General features: G+C 35.8%; 1 protein-coding gene across 4 annotated transcripts; it reads right to left on the bottom strand.

Moving 5' to 3' along the window:
- Window positions 1–184: 184 nt before the first annotated feature.
- On the bottom strand, window positions 185–26007 carry BNIP2 (BCL2 interacting protein 2). 4 transcript variants are annotated; one of them, XM_042941867.1, is made up of 11 exons: window positions 25823–26007; window positions 17842–17948; window positions 16500–16567; window positions 15764–15931; window positions 13934–14110; window positions 11085–11187; window positions 9789–9920; window positions 8536–8622; window positions 8308–8406; window positions 7532–7567; window positions 185–4867 (listed from the first exon to the last, which is right to left on the bottom strand). In XM_042941867.1, the coding sequence occupies exons 2-11, from the start codon at window positions 17889–17891 to the stop codon at window positions 4816–4818; spliced, it is 972 nt and encodes a 323-aa protein (XP_042797801.1). In that variant the 5' UTR covers window positions 17892–17948; window positions 25823–26007; the 3' UTR covers window positions 185–4815. The 4 variants fall into 4 exon arrangements, with proteins under 4 accessions (XP_042797801.1, XP_042797802.1, XP_042797803.1 ...); XM_042941868.1 differs by lacking the exon at window positions 7532–7567; XM_042941869.1 differs by lacking the exon at window positions 8536–8622.
- Between the last annotated feature and the right edge of the window lie 1204 nt (window positions 26008–27211).

Here is a 27211-nt window from a genome sequence, read left to right as displayed (position 1 = left end):
CAATGCTTAAAATGAAAGCAGAATGAACACTTCACCCCTTTGAAGAATAGCAAGTAGTGCCCAGACTACATAAAGAGAAACAAAAGTTCTGTAACTACTGAAAGGCTTACAAGATAAAATCTCAGTGTAAAAATTTAGTGACGTAATGTAAGACAAAATATGTGATAAAAATGAGTCAAAAACAAACTTTACAATTAATTTATTTAAATTCATTAACGTTGCAAAAGTATCATGTGCAACAAATCAGGACACAAGTTATTGTATTCCTAATAAGTCAGAGAAAAATACAATATTACATCTCCTTAGTAAATCAAGACCAACTCTTTCCTTTCTTACAGGGATCACATCAACATCTTCCACACACAGTCATCAGAACTAAATTTCTCACACTGTAAAATGACAGCACCAGCCTAGGCAACATATTTTGAATAGTGAAACGATCACAGCACATTGTGTCTACATGGCAACAACGTGAACTTACATTAAGAAAAATACTTGAATTTTTGGAATTCGTATCAAAGTGTGTAGGTGACTAACTCTAAATTGTGTTCCAGGTGAACAGTGTCCAATCGGCTGTGCAAGACAGTAGCCCCGAACACCTCCAATATTTACCAGTTAGGTTTATGTAAATGAACAGTTTAAGAGGCATAACTTAAAAAGTCTGTATACAAAAAGTGCAGTGGAGCAGCAGATTAGTATTATTTTCCAAGTTCCACCTTAGCCATACTGATTGTGAAAACACACAGATTTCAAAATGTAAATGTTTTAACCTCTTATATAAGGTCACATAAGACTCAGACAGCTATCCGAAGCAAACAGTTTAATATTGTTCTTTATCAATCTGAAAGCATTAAACCTTTGATTTTCATTACGTGTTTAAGTGCTTTATGTGAACTTTTCATAGAGTTTTTAAAGTAAATCTCAAAACATAAGAAATTAAGTAGATCTAGCATACATAGTTGAAACAAAATAACAGTTCTGTTCAAATTTTAGAGTCACTCCTGGTGTTTATTAACACATTATCTTATTTTCAAGTACTATTTTTAGAACTTTGAAAGAAAGTTACATTACAGGGACTCACCTCTGATCTAACTCTAATTCATTCAGAATCTTGGGTGGCAGAAGAGGGAGTGAAAGGCTCCCCAGGTAATTCTTCAGTACTATTAGAACACTGCACAGATGGTCTCCACTGCCCTTACCAGCTGACCTTCTCATGTGAATGTAAATTCGTAATGCTTTCTCCCAGCAACTCAACTCCTCCAATTCCTGGTCCCTGCGACAAGATAAACTCTAACGGAACAGGTGGTCTAATTAGTAAGCACATTAACTCCTCTATTCCTTTCTTTTGAGGTTTGTGATCCAGTTCTCAAATATCTAAATAGGATGGGAAAAAAATAAGCATGAAAACAAGATGGGACGGATTAGCAAATCTATTTTCAGCCTATCTTCTCCCTTCTGATTAAGCAACGTTACTAATTTTCCATATATAACATGGGGAAAAGGAGGACAAAGCAACTGTCACCTTATATATACCTTTACCAATCTCATCAGGAAACTGGCCCGTTCTATCCGATAATATCCTAATGCTAATTGATCTGTCAATTGAAGAAATCTAAAAAAGCCACTTCCGCACTAAATCAAACACTTCGAGATTCCCTGAGCACTCACATAAAAACAGCCAAATAGTGGTGCTATATAGTCCTCTACAAGAAGTCTCTATCAAAAAGCAGATCCCTTACCTTTTTAAATTCTGAAATTGCAGCCGAACAAATTCTAGCTACTGACATATACTCGTCAATCAGCAAATTTCAGTACTCACTGCAAGTTACTAAATAGCGATGCCCACTTTCAAGGACTACATTAACGTTTACCAATCTTAGAAAACATAAAAAATAACCTAGTCCTAAACTTTAATCTGAGCACTGTTACTGCTGACCCTCTCTGTTCAAACTTGTTTCTGTATGAAGAGACAAAGCAGAGGAAAATACAAATTCTCATTATAGGTGTTACCAGTCTTTGCCTCCTTCACTTCCAGTCTTCTTACTCACATGTTCCGTGTGAAGCCTGCAGGTTTTCCTGTTGGATGCAAGAAAGCCTACTGCATGGTGCCAAGAGCTGCCACACACACTATTTCCCTTTACAGACACATTCAGTGACATCTGAGAGAACCCCTTTACAGTTTTCTTTCTCTTCCTTCCTTGTTTTGTTATTTTCCTTTCAAACTACCCTGCTAGGGCTTACCTAGAATCATATTCCACCACCAAGCTCCACCCAAGGTAAAGGCTATTAAGCTTAAACTGTGAGGTCAATATACCATCTTTCCTTGGTGCTACCTAGGAATATGATCCAGCAGAACACAACCAAATTACTTTATACAAGAAACTTTTGACTAAGAGGCATTCAGAGCCCAAGTACAACAAAATATACTGACAAAAATCAAATTAAACCAGTTAAGTTAGATCCATGACCTTAGGAGAAACATGAAATATTACCATTATATGTACTTTCACTTCAATCAGTAATGGAAAATTAAAATTGAATGATATGGGGGAAATGTCACACAAAGACAAACGATTAACAACAAACTTAGTAAATGCTTCTCCTCCAACCTACCAGTTATGATCTTAAGCCTTAGGGTTATGAGACATTTATTATGGGGCACATCTCTATACCAGATTCCATTAAGGTGCAGGTTAGAGCAGGTGTGTTTTACTCTAGCGATTCACGGCACATCCCTTTCGTTATATCCCAAGTGTTAACAGTGTTCCCTCTGATTTTTAATGTTCTAATGGATGACGGGCTAGTTGTACTTCAAAAAATATTTAAGAAAATGCACCACTTTTGCAACAAGCTGTATCTGTAGTTAGGAACAATGCTTGCAAAAGCAAAAGTGAACAAACACAATAAACTGTTGAAACTGAAAAACTGTTAATGTGGAGGAAAACCACCTATTTAAAAAGCTCAGCAAACTGTGAGCAGGATAAAGACTTTTATAGATGAAAGACTACTTAAAGAGCTCTACAAATACATACCCTAATCACAATTAAATTCCACAATCGTTTATCCATGATTCTCATATGGTTCAATTCAGAAGGAATGGCTAAGTTGTTATTGTTAGTTTGCTTTTTCAACACAAGCCGTTTCTAAGGTTTGAGCAAGCAATAATGGTTTTGGCTTTACTTGCCAGAATGACGTTAGTTTAGGATCTGCCTACAGCTGCTTATCCAAGGTAAGTCAGAAGGCTGCTGAGGAACATCTCATCCTGGGAATCCTCCAGGATTAGACTTAGGTTTAGCATGTCAAGTTTATAACTGAGAAGGACAAAAAGTAAAGGAAAATTCTCTTGGTAATACAAACTTTGTATTAAAAATGGCAATGGTGAAAGCCACATGTATGTTCAGTCTGACAGAATAAAGCCTAAAAGCTTAGCCCTCCTTTGCTCCAATTTTGCTACTCTAGGACACTCTTTAATAAATTGCCTTACAGGAAGGCCCAGAGTGTGGCAGTACCCTCAAATTTGGAGGATACCAAGTTTTCCAAATGAGTCACACAAGTGTATGACACAATATTAGACCAACCTACTGTTTTAGGATGATTCTGCGGGCAATTAAGTTCTGTTCGAGCACCTAAGGACAATGTATTTTAATATAGTGTCAAGGTACTTACCAAATTAAACAAAAAGTTAATATAAATGTGTCATCCAAAACAGCATAATGCAGTGATGCTCTAAGACTTACAAAATAACTTAGTTTTACAGTACTGTCAACATGATTCAAAAGAAAATGTGAATACACACAATATCTGACTAGGTCAAACACTTATTATCAAGTTTAAATAATTGATAAAGTATTTTGGTAAAGTGCCCACATTGAGAGCAGTTAAAAAAGCAGCCCCTATTTTCTACAGAAAAATAGTGACAGTGAAGAACTCATCACATTCTCTGAATACTACACTGCACTCACAAATTCTGGAGAGTGATACCCTGGACACACAGCTTATTTCACATTAGTGAACAAATCTAAAATTTTTATAATAAAGTTCTGACTTTGGGCCAGAAGATAAAATGTCCCATATATACATATATACAAATCCCAATTCTTAGCCTCTGTAGTTCTAAAAATGGCTTTTTGACTTGTCTTTAAAGTTTAAAAAGGAAACAGTGTGCAATACATTTGTATTTGCGCTTCTGAATTAAACGGTATTTATTAAATGAGAAAAAAGCCTAGGATAGTATACATCTACTTAGATTACGAACATGACCTTTGGGTGTTCATGAGAACCAGTTTAACTGTCCCTCATCTTATGAGCAACTTTATTCTGTAAGTTACCCAGGAAATGTATCTAACCATCTACAAAAACAGAAATTCGAACATGCACTTTACAAATCATGATCTCATTTACCTGCACATTCTTCCACAAGACAGGTATACATTAAAAAATATTGCTCAGAAACATAAAAATATATATTATCTCTTTCCTTTACCATTTAGGCATATAAATATTTTACTGAAGAAGATGTATCATTCAACAAACAAATGCAAAAACTGCTTTATATAAAGTGTGGTTCTCTGCTATTCAGCAATATAAAATATAAAATGAGTACAATATAATTAGCTAATAAAGAGCTAAATTCAAGAGATTTGCAAACCAATACAGCAGTGAACAGTCCCTTATACAAAAGTCCATTAAGGAAGAATCAAGTCAATTTTGTAACAGGTTACATAAAAATCAGGGCCAATAAATGCATTATAAATGCAAAAAAGAGCACTGCTTCATCAGCACATTCTTCAGTCTTGTCTGGACTAGATGCCAAACTTACTGTTCACTTTTCGGTTCATCCTGTTTTCCATTAAGCTCTTGATCAACTCTGGTTAATGAAAAACAATATAGATAATAAGACACTAGCAAGTGAACAGTTTTCTTTTAAAAACTGTGACTACTTTTAGCATAGAATATTATTCTGTTAAAAACAAAGCTTTGCAAAGAAGCAGACATAGTAAAAAGGTTACCAGACATTTCCCCAACCATGAAAGGTAATTTTTAAAGACAAGAGGACACTGGCAAGAAATGTGACTGTTGTTTCCTCAAAGACTGTAATATACTTTACGTACAAATGCCCATAAACTTTACTAAAAGTTCAAACTATAACAAGTATATTAAAATCTTGGAGCCATAGCATGGCTGGGGCAGGGATGTAAGTGATGAGAAAGTGGCAGGAAAAACTCCCTCAAAAATGATTCTGTTAACCGAAATATTAAAATGATACCAATCCCACCAACTGATCAATGTTTTTAAATTCAGTGATAAAAATGCACATTTATAGAAATCAGAATTATTGTATAAAATTTACTAGTACACTTAGAATATAAATGCCTTTCACTTATTTTGATAGTAAGAAGCCATCAAATTTAATAATCAGAAATATCCAGAGGTGGTTAAAAATCTGCCTCGATTAGTAGTGTGTTGCACAGAGATCATATCAAAATTTAGGCAAGTGGAGATTAGAATTATGTAAGTACCACACAATTATAAATAACCCTTTAAAGAAGATAATGTACCATAGTCTATTATATTTCTACTAGTTGGGATTACTGATGGAGGGGAGTTTAAAACAATTTGATATATAAAGATACTTTTCATTACTATGTTTACATTACTATGATCATCACCACTCATTACTAGGATCACCTGAACATTAGTAAATGAGACTGAAGAGTCTTGGTCTGTGGTAAAGCCAGATTAACAACATTTAAAAACATTTTTTTTTTTTTTTAATATGCTGGTACCAAAAATCTGAAAGGTACATATTCTTGGTAAGGCTTGCAGTATACAACCAATCTTTTCAAAATCTGAAATATCCTTAAGAACGAATTTCACAATTACTTTACTTTTAAACTACATTCAAACATGTTAACAACTGTTATCTCTCCCTGGCCATACTTGGCACTGAGGAACTGTTTGAAAGAAACATCTACAACATTTAAAATTCCTATACTTCCACACTCAGTTTTGAAACCCTATTATTACCAGTACTCATCATAGGGATTTCTTAATAGGGAGCTTAAGTAAGCTCCTCCTCATACAGTCTCTGTGAAATGTCTTAAAATATGCTCCTTTATCTTTAAAACTTTAATGTTACCATTTTCAAGCTGACAAGAATTTATTATTTTTTAAGAGTAAAAAAACTTGGTACAAAAAAATAAGGAAGTGCCTGAAAGATACATGTAATGATTCTATCAAGGTTAAACAGAAGTTTTTAAAACAGAAAACAAACAAACAAACAAGATAAAATAGTACTGGTAGGTTATCAAAAAATACATTTAAATAAAAAGTATAGTTCTACTATTTTTCTGATGCCTAAATTCTAGGTAACTGAATACTAAGAACTTTGTAAAAAGGCCCAGCAGATTTTATCAACAAAGGTAATTCATTTTGAAATCCATGAAGCAACTGGCTTCAGTATACAATTACAGATTATATTTTTAATTTCAGTTATCTGTCTGGCAAATGTACACTAGTGCCTAGAAAAAAAAATTAGCAAGATCTAAAATTACTGTTCACACCTCTATGTTCAAATGTTTGTTAAACTGTTAAGTGTCATACAAAAATGTAAAGCTATGATTCCGTCACAAGGTCAACGGAATTCTTGCTCATCAAGAGAGTCAAAACGTCCTCAAAGTTAAGAATGTTTCAGTTCCTTATAACTGGTTCCTTAGAATGGTCAAAGTAATAACTACATACAAATTTCTCACCCTAACTCTTAAGACACTTAGTATTAAAACAGTTTTGCTAATATGTCATTATTTTTTAAAAATCCATTAACAAGTTAGCTCCAAATTCTACACTGTTCTAAATTAGTATATAAAATGGTAATTATTTTATATCCTTGCCTTTCATGTTCTATGCCAAGATATTAAGAGCTAATAGTTTGTTATGCTCAAAGCAGAAGTATTCAAAATTAAAGATGGAAAGCAGAGTATTTAACTATTAAATGGTATACTGAATTTTAGGTATTTTATTGTATGTAGGATTTGACTGGTTAGCAGGCCATTTATAAGCATACAGGGAAATCAATGTTGGTTAGCCAAAGAATATGTACATTGCAAATATAATCATAAACCCCAGGGAAATAAATTGATTCCTTAAATAAGTACATGTATTTATCAAAACCACTAGACATGTAAAGAATATGGTGAAACAGATAAAGTCTTAGAGGTAATTGGTTTTTCAAATAGTATTCTTAGCAATTTCTCTGGTTTTCTCATCAGTATACGTATACCAAAAAGGAGTGAAGAGGGGCTGTGGCCTTTAATTCCTAATTGGCATTATACATGGTGTTAAAACAGGGTGAATCCAAGCCATATTCAGCATCGGGAATTTTAGATTCACTCTGTATTTGGATTCTGGGGTATGTTTATATTTACAGATGCTATTATCTTTGTCTACAAGCTAACCAACCAATAAGGAAGAGTTAGTCTGTGCAATGCAAATGGACTAGTCTAGATGCAACCCAGTCAAGGTGTGCATATACCTTTTTTGTTTCTTTTTTAACTTTTCTTCTTCATACCTTGGTAGGGAAGAGTTATTTCAGTAAATATACATGTTATGAAGATGAACAAAAACTCGAAAAAAAGGCACTGACAATAAACTCATATAAGACTGCAGGCAAAACCAAAAATACTTAATACACTGTGGAGAAAGTCAAAACTGACCTAAGAAATCTGGCTTTGACACATTAAATGGACTAAACCTCAGATTAGCAAAACAAAAAACTTTTTTCTACATGACAGCAGTGTGATACCCAAGTATTTATGTTAATAGCCTTCTACCAAATCCTTATAAAAGTTATAAAGAAGTGAATGTGGTAAACAGAATATATTCCAGCCACTGGAATGTACCAAGGTTAGGCTGATAAAAACAATACTGTATTTCTCCAGTAACAGGATTATTCAATGCCATGATGAATTTACTCAGATTTGGAGAGCAGCATGTTCCAAGTCTACAGAACGTTCTTTAGTACTGACCAATGAAGAAATCAACTCTTAAGATTGCAAAGTCTTTAGAAATGAAAATTAATCACAACCAGAAAAATACTTCCTACTTCTTCAACTGATAGCCTGAAGAAAATGGTGACTTATGGAGAAGGTGTTGGAAAATGGCTTCTTTCCCTTTTCCTTCTTTACAAAAGCAAGAGCAGTTACAAAATATTTATAATACAGGAAAAAGAGTGTGTATTGAAAAATATTTACCTCTTGCATATCAAAATATAAAAATCCAATATAATTAAAGAAATAAAACAAAACATACTGTTTTATGCATTCTGGTATGCCAACATATTCCATGGGGACAAGTTCCGCTAGTTCTGCCAAATTAAAGACGTATCTAATTTTTTGGCTGAATTTTGAGCTACGGAAGAAAATAAAAATAATTACCTCAATATTCTGACCAACAGAACTGACAAATTCATGCAAGGAGTTTGTGTTTTTGTTTCTAGTTTTGTTTTTTTTTTAAAGTCAATGGCTCTCAGAAAATTACCTAATAAAGGGTCTTGTAACAGCTAGAAGTGTTCTGATAAACCATGAGGGATGTACAATGATTAGTGATTTTAGATTTTTCCGTAACCTGGAGTTAAAAAAAAAAAAGAAAAAGAAATAAAAATTTAAAAGCTCTACAAATTCTACTGCTGGAAGAAAAGGTAAGACATCAGTAAGTATGTACAACTTTATACAAAAAAAACCCTCATCCATAAGTTCATTTAGATGGGATATTCTTAAAGACAAGAAAATGCACTCTTGAATTCTGATGGTCACTCCTACTACTGAGATGAACTTTACTCCACTTGGCTAAATTTATGTCCATCCACAGTACAGCCTGTCATTAAATGTCTCCTAGATATATTCACTTTAGGATTCTGTCAACCAGGGGTAGAGGTCAATATGGAATACAGAGGTAAATTGTTTTCATTTTTCAGGAGAGGAGGGAACTGGTACTCATTTCTTTGACACTATGAAAGGCACTGTGCAAGCAGAAAGCTGGATGTGAAGATCACCATAGGAACAGGAAATGTAAATCAGATCTAACACATTCTTATGGGGTGTAAAACTCCCCCCTAAGAATTAAAGGCATTATCCTGGATGACTTATAATGACCAAATAAAACCTGTTTTATTAATGCATATTTCACACTTAAATAAAGTGATCATTAGCATTTTTTTTTTGTCATAAAAACTAGCTCCTGCAATGTTTAGGTATTTAGAGAAACCTATTAATGAGTCTGAGTTCATTAAATTAGTTCAAATTAGCTATAGTCAAATCAAACCAATTGTAGAATCAAAGTTCCTTCCATTCACATGGATGACTAACTCCTAGGAGAACACACTTCTGGAGCTCACTCCAGAGGAAGATTATAGGTGAGCATCTTTAAAACCATAAAACATGCTAAGCACTATGAGTTAAACAAAATTCACAATATATTAAAATAGGAAATGTACTAAGTTTTCCATCCTTTCCCAGAATGTAAATTACAGGAAAATGTTCAGTGTGGTATAAATAAGGAGAAATAAAGAACTATTTTATAAGTTTGTTTTAAGGAATTATTCTTTGTAAAACAGATCAAAACTCATTTCCTTCAGGATATTCTAAGATACTACATTGAGAAAAGAGAAATGTGTTATGAAATTAACCAATGTAATTTATGGTGTCTTTAAGTGGCAATAGGAAATAAAATTTAACCTAATAAATCTAATCTAAAAATTATTCAGACTAGCTTTCAATGTGTATTTACAATACCTTCTATCAATTTGCTGATAGCATTTCCTGAGCCATCCCAGACTGGGCATTTTTCTTCGAGTTGTAGCACCATTTAAATAAACTATCATGTAGTTTTCTGCTACTAACAGTTCCAAAGTGCCAATAACATACCTATAAAAACAAATTAAGTTTAAGCCTTAAATATTGCTTTACACTACCAAACCCAATTATCCAAATTATAGAATGTCCTTCCCTTCTCTTAAATGACAGCAAAGCCAATTAAAATTCTAAAACTCCATTGGTTGGGGGGGGTGCCTGGGTGGCTCAGTTGGTTGGGGATCCCACTCAGGTCAGGATCCCAGGGTCATGGGATTGCCCTGCATCAGAGGAACCTGCTTGAGATTCTCTCTCTCTCTCTCTCTCTCTCTCTCTCTCTGCCCCCCTTACAGAAGCACACTTCCTCTCTCTCTCTCTCTCTAAAAAGCAAAACAAAAAAAGTTTTAAAATTGCATTAGTCAGTATTATGATTATATACAAAAAAGTTATCTTTTAGAAATACATATTTAAGTGTTTATAGATGAAATGACATGATTTCTGGGATTTGCTCCAAAGTTATACAATGGGGAGAGCATAAATTTTGGGGAGGTATAAACTGTTAACTATGGAACTGGGTGATTCATACACAAAGATTCAATATATTTCTTTCTGCCTTTGTATATGTTTGAAATTTTCCACAATAAGTTTTTAAGTTCATATATTTTGAGAGAGAGTGTGTGTGTGCACAAGAGAGAGGGACACAGAGGGAGAAAGAGAATCCTAAGGAGGCTCCACGCTGTCAGCGCAGAGCCTGAAGCAGGGCTTAATCTCACGGTTCATGAGATCAAGACCTGAGCTGAGATCAAGAGTCGGACACTTGACCAACTGAGCCACTCCGGCACCCCTCCACAGTAAGAGTTTTAAAAACAGCACTAACTTAAGAAACAAAACGATTCTGGAGAAATATAACAGAACTTAGTTCAGTTACATTTGGCTTCTTGGGAATAAATGCAGTTTAGTCATATGCTTTTGAGATCAAAGCAATTTCTTTACACTCAATGTATCCTCAAATATAAATAATAAAGAAGCTGGAACAGATCATTTGAAATATCCCCTCCGGTTTTAAACTGACAATTTTTCTGCTGAGTTGGAAAACAAATAGTTGCATAATGCCAAAGAATAAGGACTTAACCAGGATGGGGATATTTATAATCTTTTCCCAGTTAAAGTTCACCTTCTTGAAATGGAGATCTAATTAACCCAAAATTCTTCCAAGTATTTTTGTGAAGATACACTTACTTAAAGAGATTGTCCATCAGGTATCGATAGTTGGGTTGACCACTTTCAGGCATAAAACATACAGCAAACACAACAATGGCATTTAATCCATCGCCATAATATCCTGGAAAAGAAATCAAAGAAAATCGCTAGCACGATTTTACTTTTTCAGAGGAAATCTGTACAGTTGACAGATTATAGTGATTCACTTTCCACAAGTTTTTGGATCAAAAATCCTGGTTTCTTATTTAATCTTAAATAGTCTTAGAAAGATGTTTAAATCCCCTCTTCTCAAAACAAGTGCAATAAAATCTCAAGAGGAAAGGGTGGGCATAAAACCAGAAACCCAATTAAAATAGCATAATCAGAAAGCCAGACTCATTTTAGCAAATAGACAAATGTGATATAATCCAAGCAGACATAATACAAAAACATCTGCAACAAAACAATCTTAAGCAATTTATGGTTAAAGTGGGTGCTTCTCAAAAAATAGTTTTACAGTCAACAATACCTAGCATTTTGTGGATTTTAGAGAGGATTAAAAACTAAGAAAAGATTACATCTCTGACAATTCTAACAGAAGAAAAAGTGTTAAAATGTGTATGTCTATTAAAATGTGTATGTTTATTATAATCTCTAGATATTAAGCTGTATCTAGTAACAAACTGTTTTGCTTTTTCATTTCTATTGTTTACAAACACACGCTGAAAAGGTTTAAACATTTCAAGTACCTTAGCATCTTCAATATCTTTCTTAATCTCAGTCACAAAACACATTGTGATAATTCAGTAGGATAAAATGGCCCTAATTACTTTCCCCTAATCCAAATAAAGCACTATTTCTGAAAGATAATAGGTTTAAACCATAAGGCAGGTCTCACAACTTGTTTCCCATGAACCAGCTGAATTAATGCAAGTCTGTAGACTTCCTGATCCAGATTATCCTGTTTTCTTCATCTGAATAAGATTAAATTAGGTGGAATAATGTAACTGCAAATATTCAAGTGATTTGTTTTCAGATGAATGAAGACTATAGAAATAAGGAAGGGAATGCATTTGGTAGAGAGTAAATTAAGCAGAAATGATTTTACATAAAAAAACCCAATCTGCTTAACCTGTGTGGTCCCTTTCCTGCATTAGGATTTCAGGTAATATGACATGTTCTAGAGAGTGACTTGCATTTTTTTTTTTGTTTATTTTTGAGAGAGAGAGAGACAGACAGACAGACAGACAGACAGAGCACAAGCAGGGGTGGGCAGAGAGAAAGGGAGACACAGAATCCGAAGCAGGCGCCAGGTTCTGAGCTGTCAGCACAGAGCACGACATGGGGCTCAAACTCATGAACCGTGAGATCATGACCTGAGCCAAAGTCAGATGCTCAACAGACTGAGCCACACAGATGCCCCAGGAGTGAATTGCATTTTGACTACCATTAACATTCTGGCACTATTTACAGCGTGTAAGTAAACTTCTGTACATGGCACAGATGGACAGAAGTTATAATTGTACTTCCAAAGCTTTTCCTATTTGACTTGTGATTTCTTAAGGATCAAAGCCTTACATTTTTGGATATTCCACAAATATGCAAAGTTGGTGCTCCGTAAGAATGTGGAATGAATTAGTTCTGTACTTTATGGTAAAGCTACAGGATTTGTTTAGGGCTTTAAGTAACACCAGGTTTTACTTACACAACAAAAATACTAGTACAAGAATGTTCACAGCAGTTTTAATCATAATAGCCCAAACTGGAAACAACTCACATAGCCATCAAAGGAAAAGTGAATAAGCCAACTGTGGTCAAACCACACAATGAAATATCAATTAGCAATAACAAGGAATGAACAATAGACACGTGCAACAATATGGATGAATCTCCAGAAGATGCTGAGCAAAAGAAGCAGACACAAGAGTGTATACTATATGGTTCTAGTTACATGAAATTCTAGAACAGGAAATGTCATGGGGACAGACATTAGAATAGTGGTTCCTGGGGAGGGGGTATTCATTGGGAAGGAGTATGAGAGAATTTTGGGGGCAATGAGAAGTTCTATCTGTCTAGAGGTGTAGGTGATATGGGGATACATGGTTACATGGGCATTTGTCAAAACTCACTGAATCTTACATTTCAGATTAGAGCACTTTTAAGTGAAAAAGTCAGAAAGAAGAAAAACAAATACTGTAGGATATCACTTATATGTGGAATCTAAAAAAGCCAAACTTAGAGACTAGAATGGTGGTTACCAGGGACTAGGGGGAAAGAGGAGATGTTGGTCAAAGGGTACAAACTTCCAGTTATATGATGAATAAGTTCTAGGGATCTAACATGCAGCATAGTGACTACAGTTAATAATACCCTATTATGTACACGGAAGTTGCTAAGAGAGCAGATCATAAATGTTCTCACCACAAAAAAGAAATGGTAATCACTATGCAATATGTATTGTATCAGATCAACACATTTTACACCTTAAACTTACACGATGTTATGTGTCAATTATAGATATCTCATGAAGCTGAGACCAAAAAAAAAAAGAAATTTGCAAATGCTACAAAAAAGGATTACGGCATTTCACTGTATATAAATTACAAACGGATAAAAAGATGAGAAAGTCTCAATTTTGGGGGGGTGTCTTAGGAAGAGAGCGGGAGGAAAACAGTTTTTGCTGTACACTCTTGTACCTTTTGAACATACTGTGTGCGTCTACTAATGATTTTTAAATGTGGTTTTATCCTTTTACTTCAAACCTGTTATATTTCTAAAATGACATAAAAATTACCAGTTACAATTTTTAACTCAAGGGAGAGCTTCTTTAAGCATTTACATTTCTGATACTGCACTAAAAAATACGAACAATCTTTGATCGCTCTTACCTCCGTGGCTGATAACTTTTTTATAGGGTTCAATTGCCTTCATATCAACCCTGTGGTCCTGTTCTCCAATTCTGAACATACGCCAGCGTCGTCCATCTTCTTTTTCCTCTGCTGCTGTGTATTCGGTAATTGAGCCTTTCCTAATAATTTCAGTAGTTTTGGGCTTTGGAAGATCATCTGTCAAAATAAAAGGTTTTTGAATCACAAATTGTTACTTATAAATAACAAATAAAAATAAAATTGCATGTTAACCACTTTACTATCTAATTAGACTGTTCAGAGAATTTTTCATTATACCTTCTGTGGAATTTTTAAGTGTTTCTTCTATAATAGAGGAAAAGGCTTCTTGCTCTTCGTATGAGGCCATTTTATGCTTTTGGAAAACACGGTGAACTCTTTCTGTATTGCTTAATTCAGAAAGCACCTAATCACAGTGCGGTGTATATTCATGAGTCCAAAAAAAGATAATTCACACAACCATCAAAATCTTAGCATACTGGCCTTACAATACTGTTCTAGATTCTATTTACAACATTGTTCTTGGTAGTTACCACTATAGGTTATTTACAGTAAGTATCTGAGAGCAAACCGGTTTTTGTTATTGAGCACATAAATTACTCCCCAAACATTGTAATACCAGATAGAAAGTGGTTAACTAGTCAATGATTATTTCTCATTTGATCAATTTTATTAAGCATATATTTACTGAAAAAATTCTGATGTGTACATGCAAAAGTCTATTTTGAATTGACATTAGCCAAAGCAGAAGCACCAATGATTAGGTGTAATTTATATTTCAAGATTGCATTTTAGTGGATTTTAAATGAAAAAATGATTTTCAAAATTTTAGTATCATAGTCCTTACCAAAAGATGGGGAGGGGGAACCTACTGCATGTTAGTTGTTTGTTTCCAAGATAAAGCTGTTAACGGAAAATATCCTTCCAGGAAATGACTACAGCAGCATTAAAGAAAGAAAAGACAAAACACATAGGCAGAAAACTATTTCAGTATCTTTTAAAAAAAAACTGCTATAACTGGACTGCTTAGTGAACCAGTAAAACAGGGAAGAAAAAAGGAACAAAGATACAGCATATCAAGGATCTTACTCTTTACTTCAGATAAGACACATAGTGCCGAACACTGCTTTGAAATGAAAATCATTCTAAGGATAAAACCCACAAACAACTATATAAAGATACTGTACACAGCAATTATGTCATTAAAGAAAGCATCCAAAGCAACAGACATGCCAACTCCTTTGAATTCTAAATAACTAATAATCAGGAATATAAAGTTTGAAGACTAAGAGTATACATAATTCAAGCTGGTTGTTTATACAGTGTAGGCAAACCTAATTAAAAAAAACTCCCTTCAAAGCTCCCTCTCTGCAAATCCTTAATTACTTGTAGCATATTCCCTAAATTACATGTCTCTTCAAAGCTTTTCTTGCTTAGATTATTGACTGAATAAAAGAACATGCCATAATTATCAAGCGATATTTTGGAAGCAACATGAGAAAACATAACTTTACAATACTGGGCAATTAAGAAAAAAAAATTAAGCCACCTGTGTAATCTACTAAAAACAGTTTTGAAACATAAGAATATTCAGCGTTAGCAGTACTTCACATCTTAGTAACAAATACAGTAGGAACTTTAAAGAATAACATGATATTTCAACAAAATCCCTTCGTCATTGATTTTGGGTTCATGCTCAAGTTTTAAGTTTTTCCAATTATCCTAATACGAAACCGCTACTCAAAAAACACGTATGCATACAGAGACAAACATTTATTAATAAAAGTTAGATAAAAACAATGAAGCATTTACCTTCCCACTCAAATTCATTACTGTTCTCTGATGGCGTGTCTAAGCCATCTAAGTCAATCTCTCCACTTTCATCCAAATCATCTGACAGCACAGAGCCATCACTAGGATCCAGGGTCAGGCTAATGTCTGGGGCCATGAGTTTCTTTCTCACTTTATTTCCATTAAGTTCTAGTGAGCATGGAATGGGTAAAAGAAAAAAAAAGGTGAAAAATAGATTAGAAGGATTGTTTACATGCTCAAGTTCAGTAAGAGAAAGTTTTAATCGCTTCATTCTTGAGGAAAATTAACATTAATCAGACACAATCCCAAAGCATTACTTTACGAACTTTGGATTTTGCTCATTATTGTTTCTACATCATGGCAAGGTGACATACTCCAACAAGGATATATCTTTTTAAATAACAGAGGCAGATCTTACAACCAACTCTTACTACTAAAAATGAACTCCTCTCAACTTTTTATTGTAGAAATTTCCAAAAACCAAGGGTATGTCTTTGGAAAGTTATAATTTCCAAAGCATTCCAAACACGCTTTCTTAAACATTCAACTCATTCTTTGGCTCCCTACAATAGAACAAAAAGTGAGTGTGTATGTATATGTGTGTGTGTGTGTATATATATATATATATTTTTTTTTTTTTTTTTTTTTTTTTTTTTTTTTTTGCTTGACAAAGAAAGGTGTTAAAAAATAGCACAAAGTCTATCATTTCATTGAAACCAAAATGTCAAGTTCTTACCAGGCTGGCTCTCTGGTCCAGTTACAGCTAATATATCTGCTTCCATACTATCATCCTCTGGTAAAGGTCTAGAAGACAGACATAATTTTTATTTCACAAATTAAAAAAAAATTTTTTGAAGTTAAAAGAACTATTAAAAATATAGAACCAATTATGTGGAAAACTGAATAGAGTGGTTTCTTAAGCTTCAGTAATTTACAAACCACTTTTAAAGAAAATTTCAGACTGTCGGAGATGACTTACACATTTAAATAAATAACACATAAAAGTAGATACAAATTCCTTATCTAATTCCTCTTGAATACAACTATAAAACAATTCTAAAAATTATAAACAACCTAAAAAATATATAATTCAAACGCAGGAATTTAATGTGACATATGATACAATGGGTGATGAAGGTAAATTGTCCCTCACGTGGGAGGATGCTGATGATGGCTACAATTCTTTTGAGCTTAGTATTTCTACATTACTATTATCCCCATGTGTTATGCAATGGCTTGGTATTCCCACCAGCTGTCCATATTCCCACTGCTAAGGGACCTTTCTATGCACTGGGATGGTCTTCTAACCAGGAAGGTATGGAAGCATCATTTACATATAAGATCTGCCTCTGCCCTTTTTCTCTTAACCCAGCTGGTGTCAATACCATTGTAAACACAAATGCAAACATATCAAGGTAGCTGGCTAGATGATCTAAAAAAAAAACCCTTATTTATTTAATAAATTTTTTCTTAAAATAGAAACACAAAATTTAATAATTCTTACAGACATTTAAAGACTCCCTTCTCCCAAGAACCCCTTAGACTCTAAGAAATACCACATTAAAGCATTTTTTTTATAATAACAAAAATTTTGAAATTTAAATCTTGAAAACAAAAATGAAAGATTATAGAAAATCACATATATTTATTGGAATATAAGATACAAGAGAATTCATCTAACTGTTGAACAGGAACTCTCATTTTCTAGTATCAAATGAATACCTTTCAATACTGGGCTGTTTTTTTTTTTTTAATGCTTATTTACTTTTGAGAGAGAGAGAGAGAGAGAGAGAGAGCGAGCGAGCATGAGATGTGGAGGGGCAGAGAGAGAGGGAGACACAGAATCTGAAGCAGGCTCCAGGCTCTGAGCTGTCAGCACAGAGCATGACACAGGGCTCGAACCCACGAACTGCAAGGTTATGATCTGAGCCAAAGTCGGATACTTAACCGACTGAGCCACCCAGGTGCCCCTCAATACTGGGCTTCTTTAAGAAACTCAATATTCATTTAGTAAGTGACATCTCAATAAAGAGATTTTGAAGTTTTGTTTTAAATTTTCTTTTAAAAGTACTGCTCACATTGGAAAATCTTCATCTTGCCATTCTTCCTTAAGTTCCACACCTTCCATCCTCAGCTTAGATTCAATATCAACTACAAGCTCCTGATAATCCAGAGAGCCAATGTCCTGTGAAAAGAGAAAAATTTATAACAACATATCTTCCATTTTATTTTTTAACTGCTTAAAAGGCATAATAATCTTGTACCTTAGTTCACACCTCCACCCTGGTTGTGAAATCAATTTACTGGGTTTCAACTACCATTATAAAAAAAAAAAAAAAAAGAATGAGAATGAAGAACGGTGTGTGTGTATATATATCCACACACATATATATATACATATGTATATGTATACATATATACATACATATATACACATATGTATATATGTATACACACGTGTACATGTATATGTATATATATACACGTGTATGTATATATACATATAGGTATATGTATACATATATACATATATACATATATATGTGTGTGGACATATATACACACATATATATATATTCTAGCAAAGTAAGTGCTATTTGTAATAAGGGTATTGTGCAGTGAAAATATTTGTTTTCAGTTACATATATGCATGTGTATCCCAGGCTGTGATTTAAAATTTATTAAATATTTTGACTTATGCAAAAAAAATTATGCAATTTTAGGGGGAAGGCACAATGAATAAAAAGTAAATATATTCTCTACTCTAGACCCATAATTTTCTGTCATGTGGATGGAGGTTGATTCTAGAAATCGAAAGTAAATCGCATTTACATTCATGATGGCACTAAAGCCAAGTGATATGTGTGCTGTATTTTTTTTTTAACTGAGGTATAATTAACATTTTTGAGTTGAAGTACAATAAACATGCGTGCTGTTTTCTATATTTCCTCCCGTATAGTTTCAATGCCATAATTCTGGAGGTATTTAAAGAAGGCTATTTAGTAATTATCCAGTAGATTAATTTTGATTTGCCTCATATCTACACTAAACTTTTCTCATACAGTTCAGCATAAGTTTTCAGACACTTAGTGAATATTTCTATTGATGCATCTACATGTGTTAACCTAGGCCATTAAATTTTAGTTTGTCTCAGGAAGGGTGTGGGGCCAACATCCTTATTTTACAAAGTGAAGAACCTAGAGATTGGTTTGGTTGATGGAATAAGAAACAGAGGTTTAAGTATATTATTTAAGAAGTCATAAAGATCAACTGGTTAATGAGTGCAACAAAAAACGGACAACTTTAGGGGGAAGAGGTATAAATGAGTATTCAGTTGAATTACATTAGACCAAGTCAATAGATGACTAAAGGTATTTTTTGAAAAAGTAATAAAACATGTATTTCTTAAGAGATAGGAAGTATCACTAGAAGTATTAAAAACAAAGCAAAAAGCGGTTGGCCCCAGTAGAAGAAAGAGGGTGAGATGGGGAGAATGACTGATGCATTTCATAGTAAATCCTAAACTATTTGACTTTTAAAATCATGTATATATAACTTTTAAAAATACTTATCAAATAAAACAAAAGGTGACAGTCATTCACATTCACTTCAATTAGTCTTCTAAAACAACATGGAAGGATCTCAAGGATAGAATGCTAAGTGAAGTGTCAGTCAGAGAAAGACAAATACGTGGACAAATACATCATATGTGGAATTTAAGAAACAAAACAAATGAATGAAGTAAAAAGAGAGAAACAAAAAACTCCGAGTCTTAAATATAGAGAACTGGTGGGGAGGTGGGTGAGGGATGGGTGAAAGAGGTGAAGGGGATTAAGGGTACACTCATCATGATGAGCACTGAGTCATGTACAGATTTGTTCAATCACTCTACTATACACCTGAAACTGATATAATTCCAGTTAATCATACTGGAATAAATAAAGAAAGAAATAAAACAAAGACATGGTTATGGTTTATGGTTGCTTCATGTGCTGTCATTACAACAGTCAAAAGATGTACAAAGCTGGGGGCGCCTGGGTGGCTCAGTCGGTTAAGCGGCCGACTTCGGCTCAGGTCATGATCTCACGGTCTGTGAGTTCAAGCCCCGCGTCGGGCTCTGTGCTGACAGCTCAGAGCCTGGAGCCTGTTTCAGATTCTGTGTCTCCCTCTCTCTGACTCTCCCCCGTTCATGCTCTGTCTCTCTCTGTCTCAAAAATAAATAAACGTTAAAAAAAAAAAAAAAAAGATGTACAAAGCTGTACAGAAAAAGCACTGTGTTCCAGAACAACAATAAAATTAGGCAATTTTCTGAAGTGTTAGATTTCACATGGTAAACTAAATTTATATCTCTGCCAAGTTTGAATTCTTACCTCTGCTCAAAGAAAGGTTTCACACATTCTCAAAAGGTTTAAATTTTCGAGGACACGCTTTCAAGTACAGAAAAAATGGCAAATGCTATCTTTTCCTCACTAACATATTTGCTTGGAAAACTCAGTATTTATATATAGGAGTAAGGGATTTTTAACTCTTTGGGAAAACAATGAACGAGGCAATGTTGAGTAGAGAAGAAAATAAACAGAAAAGGGATACCTACCTTACCAATCTCTTCTATTTAAGACACAGAACTAGTGTAAAAGACCCCAAAATTATGGTCAACAAGCCCAAATACTTAATGCTTATTGCCCTAGAAACTGATGGTCAAGAAGACTGAAACACTCCGTTAATACAGGTTTAAAACTGTCTCTTTCAAATTTTTAATTTTTTAAATTAATTTTTTTAAATTTACATCCAAATTAGTTAGCATATAGTTCAAATTTTTAATTTTTAAAATTTTAATTTACTCCTCAATGTTTTCTCAAGTCTTTTATAATCACATTAAAGTGAACTAATATACTTCCTAAATTCAATAATCAGAAAAAGTTTCCATTATTTTGTCTCGCCTTTTTGCCAGGTGTTGGAAAAATACCAGGATGTTCTTGGTGTCTTTTTCAAATATCCCACATACTTAGAAAAAGATTTAATATCTCAAAAACAAAAGCAGAGACTGAAAGTGCTATCACTATATTCCCAACACCTAGCACAATGCCTGGCACATAAGCCTGTAAATATCAGTTACATGAATAAATACTTAATTGTAGGTATGACACTGGATAGCAAGCCTTTGTGTTGTTCTACCCCTTAGGCTTATTTTTCTTATTAAACTATGTAAGTAGGCTTTCTGTTGTTTTACTCCCCAAAAAGTGTAGTGAAAATATTTAGGGCAATCCACATCCATGCAATTATCAATTTCTGTTGGTAAAATTATTCCTCATTTGTAAGAGAAAATATGTAACCAGTGAAATTCGATAAGACAAACCCTGTCCTTTCGATCCTCTACCACAGGAACCAGTCTATCACTTGAAAAGAACTTCTCTACCCAATATAGAGCCTGAGTCCTTCAGATATCTCAGCTGATTCATTCAATTTGTACTTCAAAATCATGAAGTACATGATGTTAATACACACAGCACATGGACATGGATATTTAGTTTGGGGATAATTATTTAAGCTAGTTAAACAGAACCCAGGAGGAGAGCTAAAGACACATTCACTCTTGACCATTCCATCACGAATTTTAGGGAGAAAATACACTAGGTAGATAAAAAGTTTAAACAACTGAGAGAATATTGTTCTTGGAAGCACTTAATCATCAGCAGCTGTAAGAACAGGAAACAAACAAGAAAGGAGCAATATAAGCACAACCACTTTGAAGGAAATCAGGACATTGCTGACTCACAAGTTAACTGTGCCTGTTTCCCACTTTTTGTTCATAGATTTAGTAAATTAGAATGGGGAAATAACACTTTAAGATGCCATGTGTTAAAATAACCTAATGCAACAGGAATAACCTGATTTCTCAACAGACTTGTGGTACCGGGAGAACATCATAACTTGTGCCAGTTATTAGTGGAAGTCATAGAGATAAATTCACAACAGTTGCTGACCTCAATGAGGTTAAAAATCAAGGAGAATGTATTTCCTCCTGACAGTCTCTGGAGGGAGGTGTGGTGGTAAATTCAACCAAAACGAAGAAGGGGTTTCCCTATAAACTCAAGATTGAAAACATTAAAAGCAAAAATTAAGTATTAAGGGGCGCCTGGGTAGCTCAGTCGGTTAAGCGTCCGACTTCAGCTCAGGTCACGATCTCACAGTCTGTGAGTTCGAGCCCCGTGTCGGGCTCTGTGCTGTCAGTTCACAGCCTGGAGCCTGCTTCAGATTCTGTTGTGTCCCCCTATCTCTGCCCCTCCCCCACTCACGCTCTGTCTCAAAAAATGAATAAATGTTAAAACAACTAAAAAAAAAATTAAGTATTAGAATCATATTTACAACCGTCTTGGGTTATAAATTATAATCTTACATGACAACTTTACTATTATGTAGTGTAACAGTTCTGCTGGAATAGGTGCTAGTAACCACCATCTACAGTTGCAGAAGGAAATGCCCAGGCAAGCCTTTCACTTCCCCATTTAAACGAAAGGGCTTCGTTCTAAATATTTATGTTCACTTTGCCCTGTAAGGTTGGCAACACTGGTAGCACTATAGGAAAACACTTTAGGCCAACTTATATGTTTACAAAGATCACCAAAACACCTACAGAAAAATCTTATATGCTTGTCACTACTTGAGAGCAGGATCATGCAGGGGTTTTTAAGAATGAAATGACACCATGATCTGTCACCTTACACCTATTAGAATGGCCATTCTCGATTCAATAAGAAATAGCAAGTGCTGGCAAGGGTGTGGAGAAAAAGAAGCCCTTGTGCACTGCTGGTAGGAATGTGAAGTGGTGCAGCCACTGTGGAAAACAGTATGGAGGTTCCTCAAAAAATTAAAAATAGGAACACCATATGACCCAGAAATTCCACTTCTGGGTATCTATCTGAAGGAAACAAAACCACCATCTCAAAAAGGTACATGCAGCCTCATGTTCACTGCAGCATTATTTACAACAGTGAAAGTAGAGAGGCAACCTATGTTTTCATCCATGAATGAATGGTAAAGGAACTGTGGCATACATATAGAATGGAATATTATTCAGCCATAAAAAGAATGAAATCTTGCCAGTTGGGACAAATGGATAGACCTTGAGGGTATTATGCTATGTAAGATAAGTCAGACAGAGAAAGACAAACACTATATGGTCTCACTTAACTTATATGTGGAATCTTAAAACACACACATGTGCGTGCGCGCGCACACACACACACACACACACACCCCAAGTTCTTAGATGCACAGAACATTGGTTGCCAGAAGGGAGGGGGGTTGAAGGAGTGGGCAAAATGGGTGAAGGGGGTCAAAAGGTAAAAACTTCCAGTTATAAAATAAATCCTACGGATGTAACGTACAGCATAGTGTATTACAGATCTGAAAGATGCTAAGAAAATAATTCTTGAAAGTTTTTATCACAAGATAAAAATGTTTAACAATATGTGGCAATGAATGTTAAATACACTCATTGTGGTGATCATTTCCCAATATATAAAAATATCAAATCATTATTGTATGTACACCTCAAGCCAATATGATGTTATATGCCAACTGTACCTCAATTTAAAAAAAGAGCAAAATGAGATACTCTGTCAAAAATGTTAACACAAAACTCAAGAAAAATTACAATGGTCTGACTCTTCTCAAAATTCTCAAAATTGTGAAAATAAAGCAAAGAATAATTATGTCACCTATAAACAGTACTTTTAAAAAAAAGTTCTTAATGTTCATTTATTTCAGAGAGAGAGACGGAGCGTGAGCAGGGGAGGGGTAGAAAGAGACAGAGAATCCGAAGAGAGCTCCAGGATCTGAGCTGTCAGCACAAAGCCTGACATGGGGCTTGAACTCATGAGCCATGAGATCATGACCTGAGCTGAAGTCAGAGGCTTAACCGACTGAGTCACCACCCAGGCGCCCCTAAACAGTACTTTTATTATCAGTATGCAGAACATACTGGAGATGCTCTAAGGCCTTTACAAAGATTAAAGTATAATACTGATCTCCTTATTGTAGTTATAAATATATTTTTAACATTATTTTAATTATTTATTTTTGAGAGAGAGAGAGCACGCGCGAGGGAGGGGCAGAAAGAGAGGGAGACAGAGAATCTCAAGCAGGCTCTGCACTGTCAGGTCAGAGCCCGACAAGGGGCCGGAACCCACGAGTTGTGAGACCATGACCTGAACCAAAACCAAGAGTCAGACGCTTAATCACTTAATCGACTGAGCCATCCAGGAGCCCCTGTAGTTACAAATATTAGTTGTAATATAAAATTATAATTTTGAGGACCGCCTAGGTGGCTCAGTCAGTTGAGTGACCAACTCTTGATTTCGGCTCAGGTCATGATCTCCAGGTTCAGAAGACTGAGCACAGTATCAGCGTGGAGCCCTCTTGGGATTCTCTCTCCCTCTCTCTCTCTCCCTCCCCCACTTGCACTTTCCCTCCCTCAAAATAAATAAATAAACCTTAAAAAAACGATAATTTTGGAATATTACTATCATCACATTATACTAGTAATCTGCTTTACACCATGTAAGCTTAATAAGACATCTTTCCATCTACTGTTAGCCAAGGTTAATTTTTCAGAACTGGCTATATATACTTCCTTTTTTAGATGCCTTCCTGCATCCCTGATCTTACCAGCATTTCTCCAGATGGAATCCGGAGAACTACTTTCCTTTTCACATTTACTAACCACTTGCACATTCATCATCTCATATGTTCCAATCAACAACTTCTGCGAAGTGTCAAACATTGGTGTTATTATCACCATTTTCTTCTTATATGTGAGGCAAACGACACTACATCCCGGTTCCCAGATTAACCCGTAGACTATTACAGCGCACTGTCTCCAGTTCACCATCAACTTTATACAGAATAAGCCTGTAATGCCAGATCTGGTTACATTTAACTTCAAAGGTCCTCTAACGCTTCAAGACTACAACAGCACTGACTTATGATGGTCTAGTTCAAGTTTCATGTTGGCAGAAGTGGACCTGTCATACTTCCTGTATAAGCCCAACAACGTTAGGTGGCAATTGAGGAGATTAGAAAGATTTAAGAAGAGTGCGGAGAAAATGTAAAATGACAGGAACTAAGTAAAAGATGTGCAAGATCATCAAGAAGATAGTACAAAAGGTAACTAAATTGGGTAACTTCAGTTACCAACCTTATCCATTTACAAGTTGCAGAAATTCTTACACAATTTTAGAGAAAGGATGTTTAATTGAAAAAAAGTTAAGTAATTATGCATTAAGACAAACAGAGGTCCTAATCAAAAAAGGTGAGAACGAAAAAAGCAACACTAAAATGCAACCACACACTTCAGCTCACTATAAGGCACTACGATTACCAGGATGAACAGGGCAAAAGCTGTGCTCTCAAAGAGCTCCAGGAACAGGCAGACAAGGTGAGTTTCAAAGCAACATAACAGACCCAAATAAATTCCTGATTTAACGTGAGCAGATCTAGTTGATCTCAAGGTGCATCAGCTACACCAGGAAACCCAAACCATTCAACAAAAGGCGAAGTGTGAATTCACGCAGGAATTCGTCTTTCACAGAGGAAGGTCTACTAAAGCTTTCATTACAAATGCCGCTTCCGCGTCTACTCCCCGAGAGTATGAGGCACATCAGAAGTCCAAGTTTCTTTGTTCTGCACCAGGACTGACGCTGGTCCTAAATACGGGACCAAAGGGGCCAGGTCACCGCACCCCGACTAGGGTGTGTGCAGGGGGAGCGGAAAAGGGGCAAGTTCTCTCCTGAGAACAACAGCACAAACGGCAGACGGGTGGCGGGGGGCGAGCAAGGATGGCAAAGGCAAGCAGGAGCCGAGCCAAGGGCGGGGGCCTAAGCTGGGTGGGGATCCGGGAAGCGCCTCCCGGGCAGGTTCCAAGGCGCCCCCTACACCGGATAACTCTCTGGGCTTCCTCTCTCGGGCTGTCCAGGGGACACGCGCCCCTCAGACATCCGCCCCAGGCCTGCTTCCAGCCCAGGCCCGCCGTGCCTAGTCTTCCCGGGCCGCACTCACCCCGGAGGAAGCCTTGGCCCCCTCGTCTTCTTCGCCCCTCCAGGCCGGCGACGCGGGGCTGACGGCCAGGTCGCAAGAGGTAGCGCCGAGAGGAGCCCGCTCCCCTCGGACTGCAGCGGAGACCCTGGCCCAGTCCCCTGGCTACAGCTGCAGCGGCAGCAGCTGACCCGGATGCAGAGAGCTGCCCCGGCGGAAGTGGTAGTATCCTGACCTTCTTCAGGCGAAGGCGTGGCGTCTTCTCTAAGCAGAGCAGTCCTTGCCCCCACCCCCTCGGCCGTCGCGGAAGAACGCCTGCGCAGGCGTCCGCCGGGAGCCCTGTATTCCAGCAGATCTGGTGGCGCTTACTCGCGTGATGGCGAGACTGGGTGCCCGAGTCGCAGAGAGCCCTTTATACACTATTTTGGCTTTATTGATCATTAAAATACATTTGTAGCATAAAATGGAGGAAAATAGGGGAGGAAAAGTACCCGAGGCCTCATTTTGGGGAACTAAACTTCAGAAAAACCCTTGGCAAAATTCTCGAGGCTGAATAAAACAGTGCTGCCCAGAATACAGGGAGCGATCAGATTCGTGTTTTGGATTAACAGTTAGTTGTGGACCATGCTCTAGTAAGATAAAACAAAAATATTAGACACATTTTATTATTAGAGTCAACAGACACACAATTACTTGTAAAATTACTATAAAGTTTTCCAAACGCTTACTCTAAATTTCTGCACCTGTCTCACCGTGGATCGCTAACCATCAGTTCTCTGAAGGGCCCAGCTCTCTATAGCTTCAAGGAACTAAGATCATTTGGAGAAGATAATAATCTCTCTCAAGAAATTTCATCCAGTAAATCCCTACAAAGGCGCAACGGTCAACTACTGGGCAGGGTATTTGTGAATGGGGGAAGGGTGGTTGAGGGGAACAGAAAGCTCAAAAATTTGAGTCATTGACCCAAAATGCAGCTCCCGGGTTTACACTGTTTTGGCAACATTTACTGACCGTTGGCAGGTGGTTAAACTCTCTGTGTCCCATCTATAAAAATAAGGAAAAAACAACTTCATAGGATTTTTGTAAGATAAAGTCATATTTATTAGAATAGTGCTTGACTTACTGTAATCATATATGTTAGGTATTATTCCCCCTAAATAGCTGGCAGAGAAAACAAAACTTACCAACTGGTACACAGAGCTTTAAACAACGTCTTGGATCATGCTTATGTATGTGAGTCCATCTTCAGTTACAGATTTTTCATAGTTCCATAGTTTGCTTATTTCAGTCCCGCAATGAGTAGCATTCCTCACAGGGTGGCAGCAAATCATTTGAAATCATATACAGTTATGTGATTTGGTTGTTGTTGTTTTGTTTTGCAATCTTCAGTTTCTATTTCATTTCAGTAACTTC

Source organism: Panthera leo, chromosome B3, assembly GCF_018350215.1.
Source record: "Panthera leo isolate Ple1 chromosome B3, P.leo_Ple1_pat1.1, whole genome shotgun sequence".
Lineage (NCBI taxonomy): Eukaryota > Metazoa > Chordata > Mammalia > Carnivora > Felidae > Panthera > Panthera leo.
Note: the sequence above shows the minus strand (reverse complement) of the source record. Positions and strands in the feature narration are given on the sequence as shown.

Bases quoted from the DNA above. Each gene is read 5' to 3' on its own strand.
- BNIP2 (XM_042941867.1), bottom strand. From the start codon at position 17,891: ATGGAAGGTGTGGAACTTAAGGAAGAATGGCAAGATGAAGATTTTCCA. The intron at 16,568-17,841 runs GTGAGCAGTACT...TCTGTCTTCTAG, and splicing joins CAAGATGAAGATTTTCCAAT to ACCTTTACCAGAGGATGATA. The intron at 8,623-9,788 runs GTATTGTAAATA...TTTTAACTCCAG, and splicing joins TATCAGCAAATTGATAGAAG to GTTACGGAAAAATCTAAAAT.